This window comes from Carcharhinus amblyrhynchos, chromosome 19, assembly GCF_965287045.1.
Source record: "Carcharhinus amblyrhynchos chromosome 19, sCarAmb.v2.hapA, whole genome shotgun sequence".
In the NCBI taxonomy this organism is placed as follows: domain Eukaryota; kingdom Metazoa; phylum Chordata; class Chondrichthyes; order Carcharhiniformes; family Carcharhinidae; genus Carcharhinus; species Carcharhinus amblyrhynchos.
Window position 1 is genome coordinate 2400692 of NC_137342.1, and position 25289 is coordinate 2425980.

Genomic DNA, 25289 nt, shown 5'->3' on the forward strand with positions numbered 1-25289 from the left:
CATGCAGCCAGCATGCCGATTCTCAGGCAAGAGTCACTCAATATCGATCAGGTGAAAAATCACTTCCCTTTTACCAACCATTAGTATATTGACGGTGTAGCAGGGGATACTGAAACCCCTGGTTAAGGGGCTTTAAACCCAAGTAGGTGAGTTAGGGACCATGTGCCTTCTACCTAAAGTATCATCATGTGCTACATCTACATATATAATGCAAAGATATTGTTTATTAACCACATATATCATCCATAGGAATGGACTTTGATCAAGTGTTTTCATTTTGAAATATGGTTTTAAAGATATTTGTGAGCTTTGGAGCAATTGCCCCACAGCGTAATGGGAAAAAGGCTACATTCGCTGGTAACAACAGGTACAGAAATACAAGCAGAGGTATATGGGTGCAGTCCATGGCATCCATGAAAACATTCATGCTCACACAGCCTGCTGCTTTCTGATAAGAGTGAATGTGATGAAGCCTTCCTTCTGTGTACAGAGAGCCTCACTGACCTTTCTTATGTGGCACTGCACTGCACTGCAAACTGCTATAGTGCCAGGTGCCAGAGTCATGGCACCTTGACAGGCACAAGGAATCTATCCCTTGTCTTGTTTCAGTGTAAGCTTTTAATCCACAGAAAAATACTTCAGCACCAGGTCAGACCACACCCTGTAGGTTGCTGAAAATCGAGGCAATTGGAGAAAAGCTTCAAAAATACACACACACTATTGCAGCAGCAGTCCAAAGAAACAATTTAGCAAATAACCTGCAAAAAGTTAATGATCCATTTCAACGGTACTGTTCTGTGGGGGGGTGGTCCTTCATGGCGTTGGATATGTGTTCAGCTGGGTATGGGCGGTCATTCAACACCAGGCATCATATTGCTGCTGATATCATCATCTGCCTGATCTGCATGCTGCTGACGATTGTTAAGAGTGCGCGTGTTAGTCCCTTTCACCAGAATGCCACCCACTGTGCCCTCCAACAGAAGCATCTCTACACATTATGGACCCATTTTTGAGAATTAAAATGCCTAAATTGGGAGCCACAGAATTCACTGAGCCTTGGCAGTTTAACAGAAGAGTGAAGAGTTCTTTACATACTTCTTGACTGGAATAAATAACAGTACGATGCAAATTCTTGAGTAATGTTTTGAACTGGTCTGAGAAAATAATGGCTAAGATATCAAAAAACAGGGAAAGTGGAAACTGAAAGCAAAATACCTTTCTTTAGTCCAATGCCATATACTTGAGCAGTCAGGGCAGTCAAAAAGGCCAACCAACATTTCAGCCAAAGACTCATATTTATACGTCCACAGGCTTCCACATTGTGAGGCTCCTGATGTTGATGTTCATTAACCTGGTCTTCAGTTGACTGGGGGACATCCTCCATTATGTAGAGAAAAAGCATTTTAAGTTTACTTTGAATCAAACCAACACATTTATTGTTCACCAACCTCACATCAGGGAAGGTCACATTGAACATTTCTCTCAAATCGATTTGGAGGTCATCAAAAGAACACTCACATATACAACCCAAAATATAGAAAACTCAGATATCCTCACATATACAACCCAAAATATAGAAAACTCAAAAACAAAGCTGACCACTGAAATTTGAATAGCAAAGTTATAATGAAAGCCCAGAGGACACAGACAAGTCACAACTTTGGTATCAGGCATATTTCAATATTTAACCACCATATAGTGGAGGCACATTAGACTTTATCACAAATCTCTTTTAGAGAAATTGCTTCAGTGGACATGTGGCGGCACTCTTCTTAATGTGATTGATAAATTGCTTTAAAATTATTGATGCTGAGTCATTCCATAGTGATTCCCTTCAACCACGATGGTGCTGAGTAGGCTCCTCTCTCAGTTCACGCTGGATTCTTGCCTTTCCACCGATTCCCTTAACAACTGGGGAGAGTGTTGCAGCATGGTTTGGGAGATGAGAAAGTATCTTAACGTGACTGAGGGAGGGGAAAGTCTGTCAACAACAACAATGTGTGTGTATAAAGTGGCTTTAATATAAAGTATCTCAGTTTTATGCAGCAAAATTGATTGCCAGCTAATAGATTTCTTTTTATATGTTAAGGGGAATGTGGGTGTCACTGGTTAGGCCTACACTTATTGCCAATCCCTAATTACTCTCACAACGGCGGCAGTGAGCTGCCTTCTTGAATCGCTGCAGTCCATGTGGTGTAGGTACACCCACAATGCCATTAGGGAGAATGCTCCAAAATTATTACCAGGTAACAGTAAAGGAACGATGATATATTTCCAAGTCAGGATGTTGTGTGGCTTAGTGGGAAACTTCCAGGTGGTGGTGTTTCATGTTTTAGTGCTCTTATCCTTCTAGAATGCAGCAATCATGGGTGTAGAAGGTGCTGCCTAAGGAACCTTGGTGAGTTCCTGCAGTGCATTTGTAGATGGTACACACAATTGCAACTGTGCATCAGTGGTAGAGAGAGTAAATGTTTGTGGAAGGAGTAGCAATCAAGTGGACTGTTTTATAAGAACATAAGAAATAGGAGCAGGAGTAGGCCATCTAGCCCTTCGAGCCTGCCCCGCCATTCAATAAGATCATGGCTGATCTGTCGTGGCTCAGTTCCACATTCCCACCCTCTCCCCATAACCCTTAATTCCTGATGTTATCCATTTTCTTGAGTGTTGTTGGAGCTGCATTCAATCAAACAAGAGGAGAGTATTTCATCACACTCGTGACTTGTGCCTTGTAAATGGTGGACAGGCTTTGGGGAGTCAGAATGTGAGTTACTTGTGGCAGAATTCTTAGCTTCTGACCTGTTCTTGTACGCATGGTATTTATATGACAGGTCCAGTTTACTATCTGGTCAATGGGGACCCCTAGGATGTTGATAATGGCCAAAAGCTTGGTCAGAGGTAGGTTGTAGGAGATGTTTTAAAGGAGGTTTAGAGCCTTGGGTAGCTGAAGGGGCAGGCACCAGCGATGGTCTGATTAAGATCAAAGATGTGCTAGATGTTAGAATCGGAGGAATACAGGAATCTCCTGGATACCAAGAAACAAAATTGAAGTATCCAAAATACCACTATTATTCTATTATTACTTTATACAGCATTGAGATTGGCAAACAAGAACCGGTCTAACTAACTAGGTATTGTGATATATTGTTGCATTTAAAACTCATGGAATTAACTATTCCTGCATGTTTCCCTTTGGAACAAACACACCAATTAGATGTTGGACTGGATGTCTGCAGGTCTTTACAGAGAGCAGGCAGCACCCGGATTCAGAGGTCCCAGCACCATGTCCAGCCAAAACCGTTTTCACTGGTAGGAGAAAGGGATAGAATATGATGATTCACACAAAGATAAATCATGAATCTTCTGGACCACTTAAAATCAGTTAAGAGTTGAAACCTGTTGCAAGGACCTCAACCCGTAGTTTGAAAATCATGAACTGCTGGAGTAGACATGAAAACTCTTGAAGGGCACATAAAGTCTACATAACTGTCATGGTCTGAAGTTTTAATCCTCTACATTCTCGTTGTAATGACAAACAGCAGCTATCAGTGAAAGTTAAAAGAACCCCTCTGCTGGAATGTTTTGACTGACACTGATTGGTTAACAAAATAAATGAGCCAAAGGCAAACCAAGGTGGGTTTTCCAACCAACTACCTCAGCACGTGCCCTCCACATGGTTGGTGGGCCTCACTCCAGCCCTCCTCCATGCTGCATCTGCACCCCCCACCTCAATCCATGATGTGTTCAGCAAGTCAGGGAACTTTTTGACTCAAGATGTCCACTTCAGTCATCAAAACCAGGCTTGTCATAACAACAGATTGTAATAATATGGTGACTTATAATCATAGAATCCCTATAGTGCACAAGTAGACCATTCAGCCCATTGAATCAGCACCAACCACAATCCCACCCAGGCCCTAATCCAGTAACCCTACATATTTACCCTGCTAATCCTCTATCACTAGGGTCAATTTAGCATGGCCAATTAACCTGACCCGCACATCTGTGGACTATGGGAGGAAACTGGAATACCTGGAGGAAACCCATGCAGAGAATGTGCAGACTCCACACAGACAGTGACCTGAGGCTGGAGTTGAACCCGGGTCTCTGATGCCGTGAGGCAACAGTGCTAACCGCTGTGCCACTTGATGCAGGAAAAGATACCAGTTTGTGTGTGAGGGAGTAAGCAAGCTAATATTTGCATCAATGTTTCTATCAGATTTTGGGATTTTCTTTGGAAGGGAATTGATGTGAAAATCTTATATGAATTGTGCTGAACTTACAGTGTTCTCTTCCGATGTGTTTTTGGGTGCAGTTGAAGGCCTTCTCATGCTTTGTTTCTGTGTCACCAAGATTTTGGATCTTTGTAAGAGTTGAATTGCAGATAATGCAATGGCAGCACTGTAAAGAATGGACACTGGTTATAAATGGCTGGAAGCAGTATTGGTTTGTTCAAACATTCTGAAATCATCATAGATAATGTAAAATAGAAACTCTTTGACAGCAAGGACAGAATGAAGAGTAAGTAATGTTTTTGAGATACTTAAATATCCAAAATGGAAATGCTTTTCCATTGTACACACTGTTTCTCTATATTCTCAGTATTTTGTAAGAAATAAATCTGGCCTAGAGTTCGAGTCATAGGGCAGTATTTTACCATTTTTTGTCTTAAATGCTGGGAGGACTTGAAACTGGGAGAGTTTTGAATTCATTTTTTTATGTGCGTCTTTAGGCATTCTGACTGCAACATTTTGATTCTTGCTGCAGGAGCCTGTGGCCAGGGCTAAACACACCCAAAACCCTGCAGCTCCAACTGGAGCTTCCAATGGCGCATGCGCAAAAAAAACTGCTATTCCCCTGCCAAATTCCTCCTGGACCAGATAGTGCCTCCCCCCGGTCTCCATGGAAACAGAACTTCCCCCCGACTCCCCACACCTCGCCACCCAAACTGATGACTGCCCCCCGCCCCCCCCCCCCCCACCCCCACAACTGATCGCAGGCAGAGTGGCAGTGGCCTTCCTCCCCCTACCGATCATAGGCAGAGTGGCAGGGGTGCCCCCCTTTCCCCTCACCAATCTGAGGCAGAGTGACAGCACCCACCACTCCTCCCCACCTGCCTGCACATCTCCCCCGACTCTCATAGCTGTATGACACCTTCCTCTCTCTCCCCTGCCTCCAATCATCATATAGGGACAGATTTCCCTCCCTATCACCCATCAGCACACCTGCAAGCCCTTCCCCTTAATGCACACCTGTGATCGGTGAGGGAGAGCCACTGCTACTCTACCTGCAGTCAGGGTGGGGGGGTTGTGACTGATCTGGGTGCTGGGGGGGAAAAGGAAATCAATCATGTTGTGGGGGGGGGGGGGGGTGCAATATCACTGCACTTGCTCTCTGAGGGCCACTCCCTGATATGCTACAGGAATCAGGCCATCATTTCTTTCATGGCTCCTTCTGTTCTCTGGAGAAGACTGACCATAACAGCAGAGAGAGGGCAAAGACAGGGGGTGTTGAGCCAGAACTCGGGGTCCTCACCTGTTTGAAGAGCGGGCACAGGAGATGTCCAGCAAAGGGGAGATGTGGACTGTCAGCGACAGCATGGCCTGGCTGCTGTCACAACGTGAGCATGTCAACCCTCCACTCAATTTCAGTCAATCACTCGGGAGCTTGAGTTTTGGGTGCGAGGGGCAAAGTTTAAAGGAGATGTACGAGGCAAGTTTATTAACACAGAGGGTGTTGGGTGCCTGGAACTCACTGCTGGGGGAGAGCGTGGAAGCAGATACGAGAGTGACTTTTAAGGGGTGCCTTGACAGACACATGAATGGGATGGGAATAAAGGTACATGGTCTACAGAAGGATAGGGGTTACAATGCAGATAGACAGCCTGGTTGCTACATGCTTGGAGAACTGAAGGGTCTGTTCCTGTGATGTAATTTTTGTTGTGCTTTATTCTATGTTGAATGGAGACATGTGAATCGAGGGTTTGGCAGCTCAGATTCCTCTCCCTCCCTTGCACTTAACCTAGTGTCCTGTGCTGCAGGGGCAATCGGACACCCTGGGGCCGGCTGGCATTGTGGCCCCCACTGAGGCTCCTGCCCATCCTGAGACTGACAGCTCCGAAGGTTCCTTGGAGGATATGGGTGAAGGGACCTTCAAGGGTGGCACCATTTTGCTGTCAGCTGCCAACTCACAACTCACCAGCCCAGAGAGTCTCAGATTGGTGGGTACAGGTAGTGGTGAGGCTTCTGGGTCATTTTCTAGTGAGCATGACACATCTACTGTTGTACATCGAGTGGAGGAAGGAATGTCCGAGGCCTCTGGCACACGGGGGCCTGCTGGAGGTGAGGACTCAGCTGACCCCAGGCTATACGCTGGTCCTCTGCAATCACTTCTCCCTCAGCTGTTGGAGATGCAGTAACAGAGCCAGGGAACGCAGGAAGGGCTGACAGCCACACTGGACCGGCCGCGAGGCTGTTGGGAGGAGTCCTAAAGCTTTCAGGTGGACCGGCTATTGCCTGTCTTGCTTCCCAGGCCAATATTGCAAGGCGTCTGCAGTGGAAAGCCTGAGACAGGGGATTCTCACCATGAATGGCAGGCTCCAAGCAATGGCTGAGTCACAGCAGGCCACAGCCGAGTCCCAGCAGGCCGCAGCCGAGGAACTGAACAGGCTTCTTGAGTTTCTGCAGCCACTGGTTGAGAGCCTCGAGAGCTTGCAGGAGACCCAGAGGGACAGCGCTGAGACACAGTGGGCTACAGCAGTAGCCCTTAAGATCGTGGCCCATTCACAGAGGGCCATGGCTGAGGACTTGCACAGCAAGGCCCAGTCTCAGAGGGCACTTGCTGCTGCCAACTCAGGTGGCCATTGCAGAGGGCTTGACCACGATGGGTAGAGCACTGGCAGGGTCAGGTAACGCCGGAACTCCTGCAGCTCACTGCAGATGCATCATTGTCCCATGGAGTGACCCATGGTCCAAAGGACTCTATGGTTAACTGACATCATTAAAATTTTTTCTGCTCAGGTCCTCTCCCTCTCTCCTTCAAATTCAATCACCTCTCTTCAAAAAATATACTATTGACCCCACCATCATTGCAAACTGCCATGTCATGTCCAACTCCCTTTCTTCTTCAAAGTCCTTGCAGTTACCCCTGTGAAGTGCTTTGGAACATTTTATTACACGTTGAAGGTGCTATATTGTTGCTGCTTCAATAAAAAGACCTTTACAGAATTTGTTTATCTAACAACAGTTTTTCGCACATTTTAGGTATGGCCAATACTTAACTGTTCATCAAAGGAAATTCTGCCTTTCAAAGTTAAATCACAAGACTACTCTGTCCATTGATGGGATTCTACATCCCCTTCCCCCACTGGTAGTATAGAAGGCAATGGAGATGCCACACAGAATCCAACAGATAACACACACCCAGTCCCCTCCCCCCCAACCTCCCTGACACTGATCCGCCCCAGCTTGTCTGAAACTGATGGATCCAGCCTTGGGTCTACTGAGCTCACTTAATGGTCTGTTGCTGCCACTAGCAGCATATTACCTGTGGTAGGGTATGGCCCACACTATGCAGGAAGCCTGACTGCTTTAACTATACAAGGACTGGCGACCAGAATGGAAAGGAAATCCTTTGTGGTTTCACTGAGGCCATTGGAGGTGCCTCATCTCCTAACCTCTTGAACCTGGTCCTATCCCCTTCACCATAACTCATGACCCTGCACTTACCTGTGCTCCTCAATGTGGTAGAACTGCCTTTAGTCAGCTGTGTACACTGCTCTAGTTGTGGGCTGCTGAGACTATACATCTCCCAGCCATCCATCTGCCGCAGCACTCTATGGCAGGGCTTCTTCTCGAGACAGAATACTCATAGAATACCTACGGTGCAGAAGGAGGCCATTTGGCCCATTGAGTCTGCATCGACAACAATCTCACCCTGACCCTAACCCTGCCTTAAAGTAATTAATGCTGCTCCCACTAAATTGCTGCAAGATTGTGTGCAGGGGGAAGAGGGAACCATAGTGCTTCATGAAATCCAACCCCATGTACCTGATTTCTAGGGTACTTCAGAGTTGGGAGGGAAGGCAAAGTTTGGGAAATGGGAAATGGGAAATGGGAAATGCACCATGCAAACTAAAAATAATCTTTTCATGATCACTCCTGCAATTGTGCAAAAGTAAATTTAACACATACCTAAATGCGAGCTGCAACTTTTGGAAAGCAATTGCTGCAGCTTGACATTTAGCATCAATGACCATCTCGAGTTCAGCAGGTGCAAGGTTGGCTAATATAACATTAGATTCATCTTTCAGTTTGTCCATGAAAGCGTTCAATTTATTTTGAGATTCTGACAAGATGATATTCTGCAATATAAAATGATCAATGATTAAAGCAGGAACCATGCCAATGGAATTGCAAAATCAAAACAATAAAAAAGTATGAAATAAGGAAAACAGTTCATTCATCTACCAGCCCTATCTGCACTGATAAACAGCTGGCTTCACTCTACTGAACTGGCAAACTGTAACCAACAAAAACTGCAACATGGGAAAGGTGCTGGAAATGCAGTGCACTCATGTCCATGATGGGCCTTTCTAAATATGGGAAATATAGTTATGGTTATGTGAGTAGGCACTGAAATTTATCAGAGTTATGAAGGCAAAATAAATTGGAGCTCTGTTGTTTTCTGTGCAAGTGTCTGTTTCAGACATGCACAGCCTTATATGTCTCATTGATCCATGAAAAATGTGGACATATGGGCCAGAACTTTCTGGCTGTTCACTCCAGTTGGATAGAACACTACAGCACAAACAGGCCCTTCGGCCCACAAGATCTTCTGGTCCCTCCGATGGCACACCTTCACTGCGGGTTTCCTGATTATTGGGTAATCCCATTGTTCAGATAAAAAACCCACCCGACCCTCAACTCACTACCTCCTCACTCCGGGCGCTATATGTAAATTGCAGCCACACACAAACTTCTCAATGTTAACTGCAAAGACATGGCTCTAAAACCCAAGATTACAACAGTCCCCAAATTCAGGGAGACTCTCTGGAGGGCTTACTGGATAAATCAAGGCCCGTTACAATGTCCTCTACCTCCATTCTAGCCACAGAAGGTTACTTCCAGCAAAGTAACCAATCCACCTTGGGAGGTGGTGGTCTCTTGTCTAAAGTGTTTCCATATTACCACAGTGTTAGGATTGCTGGGTCAGAACTCCAAGTTATATTAAACACCAAATGAGACCCTAACAATATTTCTATTTTGGTTTAAATGTGAGAAAAGGATACTTTCTTCCACGAATTTAAGTGGTCCTCATGAGCAAAAATTAAATCGAATGGACTGAATTCAGTTGATTCATTAGGTGCATTCTGAATTACAAGAAGTACAAATGGAATTCCTTTATCCCATTTAGATAAGGGATTATCCTGACCATAAGCCCTCCACCTGCCACCACTGTACCACTGTGAATCTGGATGATATTCAGTTGATTTACATTGATTTACCCCTAAGCTTTCCATAGCTTCCCTGAATAACTTTGGCTTCAAATCAGATCTTGATCCAATTGGAATTCTGTGGGCAGTCTGTATCCAGCAAAAAAAATTAAGTAACTACTCTACAATCCTTTTAGCGGTAATATTGCATAATGGAATGGCCTCCAAAATCCAGTAGGCACATCCATTATGGTCAACAATACTGATTCCAACTTTTCAGGGATTCTACACAATCAATTTGGATACTAGTAAAAGGTTCCTCAAATGCCGGATTGGGTATTAAGGGTTTTGGTTTGATTACCACTTGAGGTTTTCCTATTATCTGATTTATGTGACCTGTCCAGCAAAATTCAACCACAGTCTTATGCAATCCAAGTCAATAAAGTATTTGTATATTTGCTTGTGTTTTCTGTATCCTAAATGATCTTCTACTGGTACCTGTACCCGCAACACCTCCTGTCTATAATGTACTGGAAATACAATTTGATGAACCTGTCCATTTTTCATAACATAATAACATTCCAGTATACACTCAGATTGTCCTTCTGTGTATGTTTTCTGATACAGTTGCTTTATCTCTGCATCTTTCTGTTGTAATTCAGACAACTTTTCTGAACTCTCCATCTGATCTTGTTCTTTATCAATCATCTTGTCAAAGATTGATTCTGATAATCAAACCTCAGCCTCCTTACCTTTACTCTTTGATTTGTCTTCCTGTCTCAATGAACCTGTGGCTTTGCTATCTTGTTACCACACAATCAGGAAACGTCCCAGGATATGCTTCCTGCAACACCTCAATTGTTTCACTTTCCACTGGCCTTTCAACCACAACAGACATCATTCCTACCTGTGATCCAACTATATTGTTACCCAAGATAAACCGTACCCCTGCTAATATTCCTAACATCACTTCACCACTTTTTACCAGACTCTCTAATCTTCCCTTACATAATGGAACACTAGTCCCTTCACTACTGATTTCAAATATTACCACCTTTTCCTTCTGAACTACATATCTCCTCACCTCTCAGCATTAAAGACTGACTTGCTCCTATTTCCCTTAAAATCTTAATCTTCTTACATACTGCTCTTTGTACACGAGTAAACTGTACCCACACAAATAAAATCTTTGAAAATATCTGACATTTGTTTATAAGCATATCTCTGAACAGACTGCACATTCTTTTGCACCCCTTCAACTTCAACCAGGGTTTCCTTCGCCAATTTAACAAACTCCATTGGCTTACCCTGTTTTACCACATCTGTCTTCCCAATAATTTTCTTGAGCCACCAACTTGTGTTATTATAATGAAAACATTTAAAGTTTCTTCTTTCACTTGCACGGTCATATGTGTCCTATCTAAACTGAGGCAAACTGTTCATATTATTTCTAAAGAGATCTCCTTTGCCTTGACCACCTGCAGATTTCTCTTTTCCCTGGTTCCTATTCCTCACAAATTGAAATTGAGGTTGAAAACCTTTATGAACTAATTCAAAATCATCTGCCATTTCAGCGGCTAACCTCACAGTTTTAACCCTTTGCTCTTCCACATGAGTTCTCACGACTGCAGGAAGTGAGTTTTTAAAATTCCTCCAGAATAACCATTTTCCGAAGAGCATCATATGTCTCGTCTTTTTCAATGCTCTTATCCACCAATTAAAGTTACTTTGTATAATTCTTTAAAATTCTATATATGTCTCACCTGGTTCTTTCCTTAGATTTCTAAACCATTGTCTGTAGGCATCTGGCACTAGTTCATTTGCACTTAAAATGGCTTTTCTCATCTCATAAAAATCTCTAGGTTACCTCCTCTGATACTGACACAAACACTTCACTAGCTCTACCTACCAACTTTGTTTGAATCAATACCCTTACAGTCTGTGATTACTTTAATTTTTTTAGCTATTTTCTCAAATGAAATGAAAAAGCTTCTACATCCTTCTCATCAAACCTTGGTAATATTGGAATCTATGTAAACGTATCCCCAATAGGCCTTTGACTAAGACGGGAACTCCCCCTTACTTTCTTCATGTTTTGCCTTTGCCTCCACAATTTTAAGTTGATGTTCTTTTTGTAGTTCTAGTTTCTGAAAGTCAAAGACTCTTTCTCTTTGCTTTGTTATTGCCATGCTCTCTTTCCTTTGCTTCTCACTAGACCATAAGAGCAGAATTCAGCCACTTAGCCCATTGAGTCTGCTCTGCCATTCAATCATGGCTGATATTTTTCTCATCCCCATTCTCCTGCCTTTTCCCCATATCCCCTGATCCCCTTATTAATCAAGAGCCTATTTATCTCTGTCTTAAAGACACTCAATGATCTGGCCTCCACAGCCTTCTGCGGTAAAGAGTTCCACAGATTCACCACTCTCTGGCTGAAGAAATTCCCCCATCTCTGTTTTAAAGGACTGTCCCTTTAGTCTGAGGTTGTGCTCTCTGGTTATAGTTTTTCCTATTATTCAGGCTGTCTCATTTGTAGCCAATTCCAAAGCTTCAAATTGCATCTTTGGCCAATTTAAATGCTGCGCTATCACTGAAATTATCTTTGCCTTCCTCACCTTTTTAGGCGTTGTCAACTGCAGCCGTCCACCAACTCCAAAAGCTTTGTTTTAACTACACCCTGTAAACCACTCTGAGTGACCTCTTCCACTACCGAGGAAATCTTTAGCTACTGGCATGGCCATTTTTCACAAGGCACTCTTTATTTAAACCAACCGAATGCACCATCTGAAAGAAAGCTCCAGTTCTCACACTCACTGTGTTTAAATCAAATAATCCCAAGCCAAACAAAGAATTGTACGTTTTAATCCCAACAAGAGCCCTGAAGTTTTGTTAGGGTGCTGGACCAGAATCTCAGGTTACATTAGGAAGCCAAATTAGGCCCTGACACTGTTTCTATTTTGGCATAAATGTGAGGAAACAATACTTGCTTCCAGGAATGATTCTATTGACAAATTAGGGACTTTTACAGTAAAATAAGCTTTATTTAATAACACAGTTTAAATGAAACCAACAAATGAAGCATCTTTACTATTCACTGTTAAATAAAATTCAACCCATCGTATTTTTCATGGTTTGACTCTGTAGAATGGCAGACTTTTATTCCTGAAATGCGTGTTTCAATTTCCTCTGGGTATGACTAGGTGTTGTGAAGAGCAGAGAGGGGTTTGCTTTTGAACATTTAATTCCTCTTTCCAGGACAACCAACCATTGCTATCTTTACCCCCGAGGTGCAAATGCAGCTCGGAAGCTGCTGAAGAGATTGTGATTGCTCTGCCAAGGAAAAATAATTGGAACAGCAACTGGGCAAGGAGTCCACGCCTGCAGTTTCTCCTGTCATTTATAACTCTCTGAAATGTCCTTGCAAGTAAACATTCACAGCAATAATTGATAGATTTTCTGTCTGGCAATGATATTAAGGTCCAAGATAGGTAGACTCTACACTAATGGTTACAAATTCTTGGGCAATAAATGTAGTTTCCTCAGTGTCACCCACACTCTGAGTATTGAGCACTTAAAATAAATCAATGCAGCAGCTAAAAATGAAACCAATTAGTCTTCCTGAAAAGATTGTGATTTTCTTGGATTTGTCATCCAATTTTCACTATTTACTACCTAACTAAACACAACTACCTAACTAGATATAAAACTGGTTTAAAGTGGCCAATCTAATTTTTTGACCGTGCATTATTTTGTATAATTACCTTCAATAGGGACAGATTTAATTTGTCCTTTAAGGAATAAAGGTCCAAGTTCTTATCTTGTGTCTGGCATATGAAATCGTTTGCATGATGTGAGACAGTCACAAAGTGCACATAATTTGTATCCAAATTTATAATCTTTTCATCTGCAACATATAGAATTAGTTTATTGTGACATGACATGAGAAATAAATCATATAAACATCATGAACAATAAACATTATCTATCCTGATGTGTGATAAATAGTGAAAACAAATGGACTTTTACCCAAAAATAGCATGAGTAATAATAATAATTCATGGATACTTTTGTTAACCCAAGTTAGTATAATGAATTTGATTTGATTGGATTTGATTTATTATTGTCATGTGTATTAACATACTGTGAAAAGTATTGTTTCTTGAGCGCTATACTGACAAAACATATCGTTCACAGAGAACGAAACGAGAGAACGCAGAGTGTAGTGTGACAGTCATAGCTAGGGTGTAGAGAAAGATCAACTTAATGCAAGGTAGGTCCATTCAAAAGTCTGACAGCAGCAGGGAAGAAGCTGTTCTTGAGTCGGTCGGTACGTGACCTCAGACTTTTGGATCTTTTTCCTGGAGGAAGAAGGTGGAAGAGAGAATGTCCAGGGTCGTGGGGTCCTTAATTATGCCGGCTGCTTTTCCCGAGGCAACGGGAAGTGTAGACAGAGTCAATGGATGGGAGGCTATTAGTTGATATTGATTCTTTCAAATAAAGTGTCCAATGTTGATTGGTATATCTTAATTACTTGTAAAAATATAATTGCTGTGTACTTTTTTGTTCTGAGAATCTGTATGCTACGAGTGCAAACAGGTTTCCCCTGCTAAGGCATGAATAAAGGCGGATTTAAAACTCCAAAAAAGCTTCATCTGATCTATTGCGTGTGCACGCACGCGCGAGGTTGGGGGGGGGGGGGGGGGGGGGGGGGGGGGAAGGAGGGAAGGAGAAAGGAGGAGGAGGGGAGAGTGAAGAACGGAATAGCTGAATAGCTTTTTCTCCCTAACAGTCCTTTGCAGTCTGAAATGGGAGAATTAATAGAAACATAGAAACTAGAAGCAGGAGGAGCCTGCTCCGCTATTCATTTTGATCACGGCTGATCATCAAATTCAATATCCTGATTCCCCCTTCTCCCATGGCTCTTTAACCCCAAGAGCGATATCTAATTTTTTCTTGAAATCAGACAACATTTTGGCCTCAATTACTTTCTGTGGGACTGAATTCCACACATTCACCACCCTCTGGGTGAAGAAATTTCTCCTCTCTGTTCTAAAAGGTTTATCCCTTATCATCAAACTGTGACCCCTAGTTCTGGGCTCCCCCACCATTGGGAACATTCTTTCTGAATCTATCCTGTTTAACCCTGTTAGAATGTTATAAGTTTCTATGAGATTCCCCTCTCACTCTTCTAAACTCCAGTGAATATAATCCTAACCGACTTCAGTCCTTCCTCATATAACAGATCTGCCATCCCAGGAATCAGCCTGGTAAATTTTTGCTGTACTCCCTCCTTGACATAACCTTGACTTCATATCAAGGGATAGGCTGCTGGTGATTATTGATGATGTGGAGATGCCGGCGTTGGACTGGGGTAAACACAGTAAAAAGTCTGACAACACCAGGTTTAAGTCCAACTGATTTATTTGATAGTACACTCACAAGCTTTCGGGGTTAGTCCCTTCATCAGGTGAATGGAGAGTTCTGGCCTCAGACAGAGCATATAAAGCACAGATAGTTTACAGATTACTGATTAGAATGCGAATCCTTACACTTAACCTGCTGTTCAAGTCTTAAAGTGGCCGACAATGTGAGTGGAAGGAGCACTGATCACAGGTTAAAGAGATGTGTATTGTCTCCAGACAATGGATGTCTCGGTGCTCTACACCAACATCCCCCACAACGATGGCATTGCTGCGACTGCCTCAGTACTCAATGCTGACAACTGCCAGTTTCCAGATGCAATTTTACAACTCATCCGTTTTATCCTGGACCACAATGTCTTCACCTTCGACAACCAGTTTTTCATCCAGACACACAGAACAACCATGGGTACAAATTTGCACCTCAATATGCCAACATCTTCATGCACAAGTTCGAACAAGACCTCTTCACCGCACAGAATCTTCAACCGATGCTATACACTAGATACATCGATGACATTTTCTTCCTTTGGACTCATGGAGAACAATCACTGAAACAACTATATGATGACATCAACAAGTTCCATCCCACCATCAGACTCACCATGGACTATTCCCCAGAATCAGTTTCATTCTTGGACACACGCATCTCCATCAAGGACGGTCACCTCAGCACCTCACTGTACCGCAAGCCCACAGACAATCTCACAATGCTCCACTTCTCCAGCTTCCACCCTAAACATGTTAAAGAAGCCATCCCCTATGGACAAGCCCTCCGTAGACACAGGATCTGCTCAGATGAGAAAGATCGTGACAGACAACCTCCAGGCGCTGAAAGATGCCCTCATAAGAACAGGATATGGTGCTCGACTCATAGATCGACAGTTCTGATGCGCCACAGCAAAAAACCACACCAATCTCCTCAGAAGACAAACACGGGACACGATGGACAGAGTACCCTTCGTCGTCCAGTACTTCCCCGGAGCGGAGAAGCTATGGCATCTTCTCCGGAGTCTTCAACATATCATTGATGAAGACGAACATCTCGCCAGGGCCATCCCCACATCCCCACTTCCCCACTTCTTGCTTTCAGACAACCACTCAACCTCATACAGACCATTGTTCGCAGCAAACTACCCAGTCTTCAGGAGAACAGTGACCACAATACCACACAACCCTGCCACAGCAACCTCTGCAAGACATGCCGGATCATCGACACGGATGACATCATCACACGTGAGAATACCATCCACCAGGTACACGGTAAATACTCTTGCAACTCGGCCAACGTTGTCTACCTGATACGTTGCAAGAAAGGATGTCCCGAAGCATGGTACATTGGGGAGACCATGCAGACGCTATGACAACGGATGAATGAACATCGCTCGACAATCACCAGGCAAGACTGTTCCCTTCCTGTTAGCGAACACTTCAGTGGTCACGGGCATTCAGCCTCTGACCTTCGGGTAAGCATTCTCCAAGGCGGCCTTCACGACACACGACAGCGCAGAGTCGCTGAGCAGAGACTGATAGCCAAGTTCCGCACACATGAGGACGGTCTCAACAGGGATCTTGGGTTCATGTCGCACTATCTGTAACCCCCGTGACTTGCCTGGGTTTGCAAAACCTCACTTACTGTACTGTCTGGAGACAATACACATCTCTTTAACCTGTGATCAGTGCTCCTTCCACTCATATTGTCGGCAACTTCAAGACTTGAACAGCAGGTTAGGTGTAAAGATTCGCATTCTAATCAGTAATCTGTAAACTGTCTGTGCTTTACATGCTCTGTTGGAGGCCAGAACTCTCCATTCACCTGACGAAGGGACTAACCCCAAAAGCTAGTGAGTGTACTATCAAATAAATCAGTTGGACTTAAACCTGGTGTTGTCAGACTTCTTATGGTGATTATTGATCCAAAGCACATGAAACTGCTGGCAACTTGCAGACTGAAGCTAAGAATGTTGATGAAAGATGGAGTGTCCACATCGTGGAGCTTAACTTTGGTCTTTCTGATACTGAACGTCAGTCCAAACCCTTTGCAGGCCCAAGCGAACAAATCTTCAAGCTGCTGTAAGTGACCCACGCCTGAGACAAAGACACGTCCTGAGTGCGGATTGGAGTTAGGTGCAGGCTTCAGCAGTTGAAAACAGGTCCAATTCATTTTCCAAGCCCAAGATGAAAATCTGGACTCAAAATAAAATGACAGCTGGTTGTGTGGAGGGTGGTTACTGGTATCGCTCTGTTACGCTAAATAGCCTGCTTCTGTGTTGCAAATTATAAGACATTCTGTGAAATATTTAATAATTATATATACAAGGATACAATAAATTTACCGAACTTGCCTTCTGGACATTGAAAAGTTGATTTTCCTGGGATGCTGTTTATAGTTGCAGCAAGTTTGATGGCAAGATAGGTCCGGCCAAGTTCAAATTTATGCACAAGGTAAGAACCATAAATTTTGTGCAAAGTTTGAGGCAAAGGTGTCATGAGTAGTTCCTGAATTGCCTGTGGATTGATAAACAAAACAATTTAATGAACAACAACATGACAAGGCCACATATAATCCTTCGCAGCCCAAGGACTATGGAGGTTTTTTTTTTAAACATACATGTGGGACAATGAAATAGAGGGATATGGTCACAGGATATACCTGCAAATTCTAACATCATTGGGATTCATTTGATGTGAGTTGCTCTCAAACATTCAATCATTCAGCTTTCATTTACTGTTGCTAACAATATTATTGACATCAATGATATCGACTGCCCAAAACTACAAAGCTCAAACATTTGTGATTAACATAATCATTTAAATATTCAGGCAACATAAATGATTGAAGTTTATTTTCCACATTTCTGAATTTCTATAGCTCCAAACATCCTAAAACTGAGCTAACTTTAGAAAACAACACTCAGTTTTAATCAAAGCCTTAACAACATGGTTTTGTGATTTTCTTTGTAACCTCACACAACCCCCAACCAATGATCCAACGGCACATCCGTTCAAAGACTGCTACAGGTTTTTGCCTCATTATGTTAGGAATGGGTTAACTGCAACCTTCCACTTTAGACCTACTTTGTATGTTAATTGTTTAATAATACTCACAGGGGTTTATAAAGGGGTTACAGGTGGCACTGTGTGTTGAGTCTGTGTATGTGGAGTTGTGGAAGAGAATAAAGTGAGTTTGTGAAGAAGCTGGATTTGCATTTTTTATTACTGGACTGCCATTGACAGAACAAACACACTAAACCTTCCCTTCGCAATTTTCTTCAACCACTCAATTGCAGGAGCCGTCTGTCTCCTCCTCTCCCTCTTGTTCCCCTGACCCTTACCTTCTCAGCCCTTCTATCACTCTCCCCTTCTCTCTTCCCCCCACCCTTCCCTCTCACTTGCTTCCTCCTGAGGACAGCACAGTGGCACAGTGGTTAGCACTGCTGCCTCACAGCACTAGGGTACGAGGGTTCAATTCCAGCCTCGGGTGAATGTCTGTGTGAAATTTGCACGTTCTCTCTGTGTCTACGTGAGTTTCCTCCGGGTGACCCGGTTTTCTTCCACACTCCGAAAGACATGCTGGTTAGGTGGACTAGCCCTGCTAAATTCTCCCTCAGTGTACCTAAACAGGCACCAGAGTGTGGCGACTAGGGGATTTTCACAGTAACTTCATTGCAGTGTGAATTGTAAGCCTACTTGTGACATTAATAAATAAACTTTAACTTTACTTTTACCATTTCTCTCTCTTCCCCCTCTCCCTTCTTTTTCCACTCTCTCTTCTCCCAATAAATCTTACATCTCTCTCTTTCCACCTTTAATTCTGTCATTTCCTCCTCTATACCTCTCTTTCTACATCCCTTTCCTCTTATCTGGACCTCCTCTCTTTCCTCTATTAATATTTGAAGTTCTCTGACTGATGGGAGATGTCAGTTGCACCAGTGGGTGGGGGGCAGTTCATTGTTGATACAATCCAGTAAGCCTCAATACCTTCCTCTTCTGCCCACACCTGGTCATTTATTCCAAGTCTCTGAGCCTTCCTAGAAAGATCAAAGGCTTTGAAATGCTTTGTTTATGTTCCATTTCATGCTTCAGTACCTTTAACTAGCCTTTTGAATAGGGTGTCACTGCCAGAATGCCTAGGAACAGTGCAGGGTTGGCACAGCTAATGGGAGGGGCACGAAGGAAGGGATTCAGGGGACCCCATGGTGAAGTATCTCTCTTATGGGGGCTGAGGCCTCTGCTGAGGAGGGAAGGGATGTCAGCTCACCCTCATGCCTTGTGGTATATGTGTGTGCAAGGGGTCCCCCAACCCAATGGAGTTTGGCCCATTCCTTTGGTGGTGGGGGGAGGGGGAGGATACCTCTTGTGCTGAGGCATTGGGAGTGCTCCTCTTGTCAGTGGAGTATTGCCATGTCTGTAGTTAAGGGAGGGGGAGGGGGAGGGGGAGGGGGGTGCAGTGGTTGTAGAGAGATTCTTCCCGCTTAGAAAGGATAGCAGGACTAGAGGACACAACCTCAAGATAGGGGGGGTGCAGTTTAGATCAGAGTTGAGGAGGAATTTCTTCACTCAAAGGGTGGTGAATCTCTGGAATTCTCTGCCCGTTGAAGTGGTGGAGGCTGCCTCGCTAAATATATTTAAGTCACGGGTAGATAGGTTTCTGATAGACAGGGGAATTAAGGGAGAAAGCGGGAAAGTGGAACTGATCCACTTCAGATCAGCCATGATCTTATTGAATGGCGGGGCAGGCTCGAAGGGCTAGATGGCCTACTCCTGCTCCTATTTCTTATGTTCTTATGTTGTTAGGTGGAGTATTTTTTTTTGCTGAACTATGATATTGAGTCACCCTTTTACAAACGGTGCCCTGATCTCTGTGAAGCCGGACTGACTGCCATGTTTTACAGCTCACATATTTTTACAGATCAAATGTGGGAGAATCCCACCTGACAGGCGCTGCTAATGCCAGCGGCAAACACTCCGGTTTTCCTCTTAGGGGGAACACTTGGAACAAAAATGGGAGAATCACGGCCCTTATCTTCCTGAAATTTGTTCGTCAGTTCCTTGAGTAAGAAAAATATGCAAATACAGCCCCAACATAGGCTGTTTTCAAAAACCTGAAGCCTGGTGCTGAGTTGGGGGATGGAACATCTGGACCCTGAGACAAACATTAATGAAGACTGCTGGGGATCTGGTCGGTGTTGTCAGGCACGTACTGTACAGCAGAAAGAGCTTCTGATTTAAACGATTTTAGATATTATTGAAGTAATAAATTTTCTTGCATTTTCCAATGCAGGTTGCTGAGTGTAGAAGATAGCTGGAGTACACTCGATGTATTTGTGTGTCCTTTGCCATTTGATGACAAAGATGGCAAAACACTGCTGATCTGTGTTTGAACTCATTCCAAATTCGTACTTTTGATGTCAGATAATTGCCAATAGACATTCAGCATGTTGAACACAGAAATTAGGTCAAAATTTTCGGTTAGGGCTCAGTGGAAGTCATTAGAGTGGATGAATGCTGAGATGGGAATATTAGCAATAGGCTGAATGGCCTGTTCCTTTCCGTAATATGAGCATCAAACACTCCAAAGTGGCAATGTAATTTTCTGATAGATTCAACAAACGTAAGATAAACAAAAATATTTCAAAATCTTTAGATTCTGGTAACAGTCTGGACTAAATAATTATCATGGAATGATAATGAATCATAATTGATCATGGAATGGCAACTTGTTTATTTGCTAAACTTGAGTTATAAGAGCAGGTTTATTTCCTAATCCAATTAATTTGGCAATGACAAATACATCCAATCAGCACAACTGAATTAACCTTTAACATATGAATACATTGCCAATAGAAAGGGCAGTGTAATATTATGTGTACTGATTAGAGATACATAGTGGTTAAGGGTATTACTGACTGGAACCCCAAAGACACACTGCTCACTCCACACTTTACTGAGGCCACAGTAAGTGGAGTTCTGATTAATGTATCCATTAAGTACTTCTTAATACCAGTCAAGCCCCAGTTAATGATCAAACAAATCAGAAAATCCAGTTGGCTCTCTGCTAAAAACAAAATAATTGAAAAAATATGATGACACGGCCATCTGAATTCATGAAACCGTGTAGTGTGGTAGTTAAGGTACATGGCTAACAACCTCAAAATATGAAACACAAATTGCACCATAACTTGCAAAAATTAAATTTAATACATGTAAATAGTAGGTTAATACCAGGAACATGGTGGATTTTTAAAAACCCAAATGATTTATAAGTGAAGAGGACCAGTCTTGGAGATGAATACTGCACACTACCAGCTTTACAGTAGCAAAAGAGCAAAATTAATTTGTGTTTTAAAAAATGTGATGCAGCTGTGCTATTTGGATATATTTTCTGTTTAAGGTGGGGCTGCTTTAAGAGACAGTACTTTGTTACAAGAGTCGATTTGCAGTTTAAATGCTGAGAATGGAGGATCATTGATGATAATTAGGAATGTGTTACTTTTACAGTTAATGGACTTCTCATTTCTTTAGGTTCTCTTGGGAATTTAGACTCGGTATGTAGAGTCATGTGGCTAACAGAGGAACTAAGATTGCAGGATTTTAAAAAGGATCATCGAATCATACAGTGCAGGAGAGGAGGCCATTTAGCCAATTGAGTTTGCATCAAACACAATCCCACCCTGTTCCTATCCCCAAAAGCCTGTATTTACCCTAGCTAGTCCCATGAACTAAGGGACAATTGAGCATTGCTATTCCACTTAACCCACACATCTTTGGACTGTAGGAGGAAACTGGAGCACACCAGAGAAAACCCACACAGACACTGGGAGAACGTGCAAATTCCACACAGAGAGTGACTCAAGCCGAGAAGTGAACCCAGGTCCCTGGCGCTGTAAGGCCACAGTGCTAACCACTGTACTACCAAGCAGTTGCTGCCTGGAATTGGTGGAAGAATGATGCATCTCTTTCCAGAGGCGTTATGAAAGCTCCGAGAGTGTTAATCTAAGTCACTAGCAAACAATTGTATTTTGCTAACTAATTTTAAAGACGGGTTTAAGTCAAGAAGAGAAATATTGGTTGGTTGGAACTAATAGTGATAGATTAGCAGTTTAGAAATGTCTCTTGTCATGTTTAAGTATTGTTAAATTGTTAAAAGTTAAGCCAATTCATATATTATAGTTAAAGCATGTTGTTAATTAAAGTTTGTTTTGATAAAAGTTCCATAGTAGATTTGCGCCAAGACTGAAACATCAGCTCTGATTTTACCGGCATGCCCATCCCAAAATCAGGGCGAGTGAGGCTTGCAGAATGACATTCTCCGTTGGCCTCAGGCACGACCTTACAAACCAGTAAAATTGCAGCCATCATATTCTCACATTAATGCTAAAAGAGAAAAGTTGTTGGGTTCTACTCTGGCTTCACAATATACCTTAAAGCTTCTGCTCTGCTACACTCATAAGAAAAATCAAATCGTACTTCAATAATGTTGATTTCTTTTCTTACCTTCAAATTTTCAGAGATGAGTAGTTTTGATGAATCGAACTTTATTTCATTCTGTAAGTAAAGGAAAATATTAAAAGTTTTCAATCGACTTTATGAAGCTTAACTTATTGAACAAAACTTTTCTATTCCATTATAAATACAAGGCAAAAAGGTGACATGGAAGATTTACATTAATAATAGTAGCTAACATTGTTCCTCTGTTTAAGAAGGACAGAAGAGACAATCCGGCCTGTGAGCCTTACATCTTGTGGTGAGGAAATTATTGAAGAAGATTCTTAGGGACAGGATGTATTCACATCTGGAAGAGAATGGGCTTATTAGCAATAGGCAGCATGGTTTTGTGAAGAGGAGGTTGTGTCTATAGGGTGAGTTCTTTGAGAAAGTGACAAGAAAAATTGACCAGGCAGGGTATTGGATGTTATATACATGAATTTTAGTAAAGCCTTCAATAAGGTTCCTTATGGCAGATTGGTACAGAAGGTGAAGTCAGATGGGGTCCAAGGTGAGCTGGTAAGACGGATACAAAACTGTCTTGGGCAGAAAGCAGAGAGCAGCAGTGGAAGGGTACTTTTCTAACTGGAGGTCTGCGACAAGCGGTGTTCCACAAGGATCAGTGGTGGGGCCTCTGTTGTTTGTGATATATAGATGATTTGAAGGAAAATGTAGGTGGTCTCATTCGTAAATTTGCAGATGTACAAAAGTTGGGGGTGTAGCAGATAGTGAGGAGGATTGTCAGAGGATACAACAGGATATAAATCAGCTGGAGTATGTGTCTATGTATGCCCTGCTTGTGAACACAACTTTCCACTCACCTGTTGAAGGGGCAGTGCTCCAAAAGCTTGTGCTACCAAATAAACCTACTGGACTTCAACTGGTGTTGTGAGACTTCTTATTGTGCCCACGCCAGTCCAACCCTGGCATCTCCACATCACAGCATATTATTAGTTATTGGAACATGTTATCAAAACACGTTACAAAAAATGTTGGCCATCAGTTATCAGAATGAAAATACTGTTACGTACCTTGGATTCTGTAAATCTGAAACCGTCTAAAAGTGCATGTGGGAGCCTTTCACCATTAAGCAAGATACATTGTTCATCAAAAGCTTGTGCAAAGAGGCCCAAGTCTGCCAAAACCCTTCCCTGTTTAAATTTGTCAAAACAAAAATAAACCATTGTAATTTATTAGTAAATGATTGCATAACAAAATCTAAGCACTTCACAATGTTTACAGAAGAGAAAATGAACGGATATGGTAACATGTTAAAATGAATGTTCTCTCAAGAGTGATACAATATAAAAAAGCCTGGTCAGGTTTGAATTTTTAAATCTCTTAAAAAGCACCTCACTGACCAAGTATTAGAATGTACACTTCAAAGAAAATCATCCCATAAACCACAGAGCCCAATCATTCTATTACCTTTAGTATCCTTGCCTGAACACTCCTGTGTATGTTACGACAGATTGCATTGACAAAGTACTGGTAAAGCGCGAGCAAAGGTAGGACCTGCCGTGAGAATAAGAGATACATTATTAAAACAAACTGAACCATTGGTAAGCCAAGTATTGTGCAAGGCATCTGCATCCAAACCATCATCTCCTCTACCTTACTGAGGTCAGCTTTCCCGAACTGTGACGAACAGTTCTCCCAATTGTTTTGTTCAGTTACACTCACATTGATCTTTACGGCTCTGATAAATCCAAGACCTGAACATGACTTCCTCTTTTCCATGTGTTGAATGACCTGTGTATTTCTGACACTGTCCCCTTTTATTTCAGATATTAAACATGAACGAATTATTCTTTTCCTTGGGATTACAGATGAACTATTACAAACATATCAACAGATGTGGAAAGAAAATCAGGAATCATATTTTTTTGTAGCTCTTCAGGGATTTTACTTCCCTATTGTAGATCAGCAGATTACTGCGCCCATGTCTTTACAAATACTAAATACTTTGGGGATGCATGACAGTTTTTTTTAGGCAAAGTGTTATAAGATCTGGAGAGAAAACTGGTGACTGGTTTTCTCGCTCGGATCAATATTGTCATTTTTTGGTAAGATTTAACCCATTGTTGTGAGTCTGGAGGCCAGACAAGGTAAGGATAAGATTTTCTTCCCGATGGGACATTAGTGAACCTGATGGATTTTTACACAACTGATGATAGTTGTTATAGTCACATGACTGAGATTAGTTTTACACGCTAGATTAATTAATTGAATTTAAATTCCACCAGTTTCCATGGTGGGATTTGAACCCTTGTTCCCATAGCATTAGCCTGGGCCCCTGGATTATGACTTTGGTGACATTACCACTACATCATTGTCTCCCAGATATTATCTCTGTAGATGGGATAATTTCTGGGTTTAAAACCTGGAGCTGAGCGAGAAACAGTCACTCTCTGGGATCTTCATAGACATGTCCCATCATTGGCATGCAGACAGCTTCTCCATCCAAGTCAGGGCAGAGGGCAGGCTCTCAAAGTTGGAAGCTAATATGCCTTCAATGGGTGGCAATTAACTGAGAGTACACTTAGTTATGGGGAGAGCAGTGAAATCCCTCTGCAAGGTGAGCTGTGACTACGCAAACAGAGAGGGAGAGATCGTACATGAGTGTTGGCCTTCCAGGCAATTCAACTAGCCGCATCATTTTGGGAAACTGGAGGCCTATTGGCAAATTCCAGTTGGCCTCTCTTAATTTGTGCTAACAAGGGCTATTTAATGGACAAATCAGTTATCATAGAATCATAGAATCCTACAGTGCAGAAAGAGGCCCTTCGGCCCATCGAGTCTGCACCAAACACAATCCCACCCAGGCCCTACCCCCATATCCCTACATATTATACCCACTAATCCCTCTAATCTACACATCCCTGGACACTAAGGGGCAATTTCTTAGCATGGCCAATCAACCTAACCCCCACATCTTTGGACTGTGGGAG

At 42.6% G+C, this 25289-nt stretch overlaps 1 protein-coding gene across 1 annotated transcript in view; it reads right to left on the reverse strand.

Annotated features, from left to right (window-relative positions):
• LOC145355579 (cilia- and flagella-associated protein 54-like) overlaps positions 1–25289 on the reverse strand; it is a 306344-nt gene that overhangs the window by 83570 nt on the left and 197485 nt on the right. The window contains exons 34-42 of the mRNA XM_080207830.1: positions 23767–23853; positions 23370–23489; positions 22348–22398; positions 17192–17358; positions 16732–16745; positions 13192–13334; positions 8190–8359; positions 4281–4398; positions 1216–1378 (exon numbers count right to left, since the gene is read on the reverse strand). Of these exons, the coding sequence (XP_080063956.1) occupies positions 1216–1378; positions 4281–4398; positions 8190–8359; positions 13192–13334; positions 16732–16745; positions 17192–17358; positions 22348–22398; positions 23370–23489; positions 23767–23853 (1033 nt within the window). The remainder of the gene's footprint in view (positions 1–1215; positions 1379–4280; positions 4399–8189; positions 8360–13191; positions 13335–16731; positions 16746–17191; positions 17359–22347; positions 22399–23369; positions 23490–23766; positions 23854–25289) is intronic.